A 3,087-nucleotide genomic window follows, 5' to 3' on the forward strand; every position below is an offset into this window, starting at 1 on the left:
TTATTATTGATTTCAATTTAATATGATTAATAGAAAAATATTTAGGGAAAGATAAAAACTTAATCCTAGACTAAAAAATTGTTTAAAAATAAATTACTGAAAATAGAAAATTAAAAAATAAATAAATTAAAAAAATGTAAATATCGGATTAAGGAAATAAAATTGGAAAACAATTACAATTAAATAGAAAGGGTAATAGAAAGGGTAATAGTGTAAAGGTATTGGAACATTAAATGACCTATTTGAGCTATAACATCTAAATTTTACTGAAATGCCATTTTATGGCCAACCATAATGTGGCCACATACCATTTCCCTTCAGTAAAATGGTGAAGCGGTCATTCTAACAAACTTGTTTCCGATTTATTAGAAATACATCATGCGATCATTTATATATTTAGAAAAACGATAATACACGTGAGATTCAGATAATCCACTTCGTCTTTTTACCAATCAGTTTTTAATTTCCTGATATTTAATCTTTTGATCTCATATATAGTGAAAATTCATTTACCATCCAAATTATTTTATTGACTTCACTACAAACTAGCACCTTTTTAGATTGTCACGGAAGTTATTAAAGTTTTTGTAGGCACGGCGTATAGGCGTCAAAACATTAATAAGAGTAGCCAATAACTTAAATTCCAAAAAGTATTTTGTTTCGTTACATTTTACTGTTGGATTAAAATGCTGTACTTAAAAAACGATATACAAACAAAGGTAATAATATTATAATCACAGAATTGGTTTCTTCATTAAAAAAACTAGAAGAAACCTAGTGACAAAAGCTCTTCAAAAATTCGAGCTCATGCCACAAACAATCAAATCAATCAAATCAATCATAGGAAAAGAAAATCGGAGCAAAACAAGCATCCTATACATAATCTTGATGCTTGTAATGTAATGAAATCAAGTGTGTGACAATGCTTTAATATTCGATTACCACACACGAACAAATTGTTCTTGAGCTAGAGATGAAGAGCTCTTCTCATTGAAAGCATGAAGAATCCGAATAAGCGACGCCGCTTTCTTGGTCGATCGAGGCGAGCCGTCGGAGATCAACGAGTAGAGCGACACCATCAATGACGAGTTCTTTACTAAAATCGGAACCACGTCTGTCGCATCGTTGCTACATAAAGAAAGCAGTAACGACACACTGCATTCGCTGGCGTCTCTGGAGTTGGAGGAGCCCAGAATCTGCACTATGATAGGCAGAATCCCGGCACTGACAATGGCCACCGCTCCTTCAACTTTGACGGCAAGTGCGGCCAAAACGGTTAGAGAATCTGCTACTAGATCTCCGTTTTCAGAAGATCTTAGCAGATTTACTAGAAGCGGAACTAGTCCTGCTGCTAGCACCCTCCAATGGTTCTCAGGGTGCACCAGGAGGCCCAGGAACGCAGCTAGGGCGCTCTTTTTTCCTCTATCCTCCCCATCACTGAGGACCCCCATTATGCCCTGGATGGCCCCTGGGGTCCTCCCTATCTTCCTTCGGTTATCTTCAGCCGAGGAAAGATAGAATAGCGCGCCAACTGCATGCTGGCGTGCTTCCCCAGTTAGACCGTTGTTCAGGACCTCGACTATGGTGTCCAATCCCCCGTTTTCCATTATGATCTTCCGGCCCCTAGGATACTTCGACAAATTGAGCAATGCCGCCATCGCATTACGCTGCAAAGCCCGACTAGTCAAACAAATTAGCTCCAACAAAGACGGGATCGCATCCGCTTCAACCAAACAAGATCGGTTAAAATTACTTGTTTTGGTAAGCAGACGAATCTCGAATGCAGCCTTATTTTGGTCCTCGTTGGTCCCAGTGACCAACCTCCCAACCAAAAAGTTAGCGAGCAGGGCCATAGCTTGTTCTGCCGCACCACCGCAAGTATCAATTGTTGACTGTTTTCTCGATTCATCGATTTTGACCCGATCTTCTTGAAATTTGTGCATGATGAGACTCTTCAGAGCAAGATTCGGAACCAAATCAACGCTCGTCAGCTTCTCACCGGTTACGGGGCAAGTGCAATTACCCGAACCGAACCATTTCAGGATTGAAGACCTTTCGTACGTTTGACCGGTCAACAGTGTAACCGGGTCACGCATGATCTCCAATGTGATCGGGCACTTAAAATCATCAGACCTCAAAACCCGAACCGACCGGTCATTGATTTCTTGATAAACCGGGTTTTTTCTTGATCTCTCCACTCTTAAAAAAACCGTACACCTACAATAGGTCAAGAATGCGATCAAACTTCCGATTAAAGGGACTTCCCTTTTCTCAACCGTCCCACATTCTCGTCCAAGCTCGCTCTCCAAACACTTGATCTCGTCGTTACATTCGCCCCAGCTCCCGATTTTCAAATCATCGAGAGCCCTTCTCAGATCAACCGGTTCGGGCGCGATCCCCCGCCCGAACCGGCCAGTGATGCGGAGAATCCTCCGCATCGCGCGCCGATCGTCTCTCCCTACTTGCCAGCTCGATCCCGCCGCCTGCTTCCTCACGAGCTCCGACACTTCCAGAGCCTCCTCGCAGGCGCCGGATTCAGGCGCCGGAAGGACGTCGAGAGTCACCGCGACGGCGTTAATGAGCACGCGGAAATGCGTGGAGGCTTCCTCCGATTTGGCGAGCATCAGCAGCCTGGCGTCGTCTCTGGAGCAGTCTTCTAGAAGGAATCGAAGCTTCTGGAAGATGAAGTGGAGTTCGGAGAGGCATAGAGCTGTGGAGGATTCGGATCTCGGCAGCGCGGCGGTGGACTGGAGATCTTCGAGGAAGATGAGGAGAGCCTCGATTAGGCGAATTGAATTTGTTGCGTTTGGCTTGTTTGTGAAGAAGGTTTTGGATTTGAATCGGCATATTGAGCGGCCGAGATTGATCAGAGAGGCGAGAAGAGTTAGGAAGGAGACGGATTCGCAGGGTCTAATCGCCGGAAGATTCAAAATCCAGCGGTGGAATTCGTCGGAATTATTTGACATTGACGAAAAAAGGGGTATAATTATTAGAAATAGGAAAATGTGGTGATAAACCGATCAAATCTATATGAAATCTAAGAATTTGGGTGCGGAGATTAAAATGGAAGAAATGATTTAGGAGAAA

At 43.1% G+C, this 3,087-nt stretch overlaps 1 protein-coding gene across 1 annotated transcript; it reads right to left on the bottom strand.

Annotated features, from left to right (window-relative positions):
* Nucleotides 1-708: 708 nt before the first annotated feature.
* LOC121766604 (U-box domain-containing protein 18-like) lies at nt 709-3,087 on the bottom strand. Its single transcript, XM_042162886.1, has one exon. It carries the CDS (start codon nt 2,964-2,966, stop codon nt 939-941), a length of 2,028 nt encoding a protein of 675 aa, XP_042018820.1. The 5' UTR covers nt 2,967-3,087; the 3' UTR covers nt 709-938.

The sequence above is a fragment of the Salvia splendens genome, chromosome 15, assembly GCF_004379255.2.
Source record: "Salvia splendens isolate huo1 chromosome 15, SspV2, whole genome shotgun sequence".
Classification (NCBI taxonomy): Eukaryota; Viridiplantae; Streptophyta; class Magnoliopsida; order Lamiales; family Lamiaceae; genus Salvia; species Salvia splendens.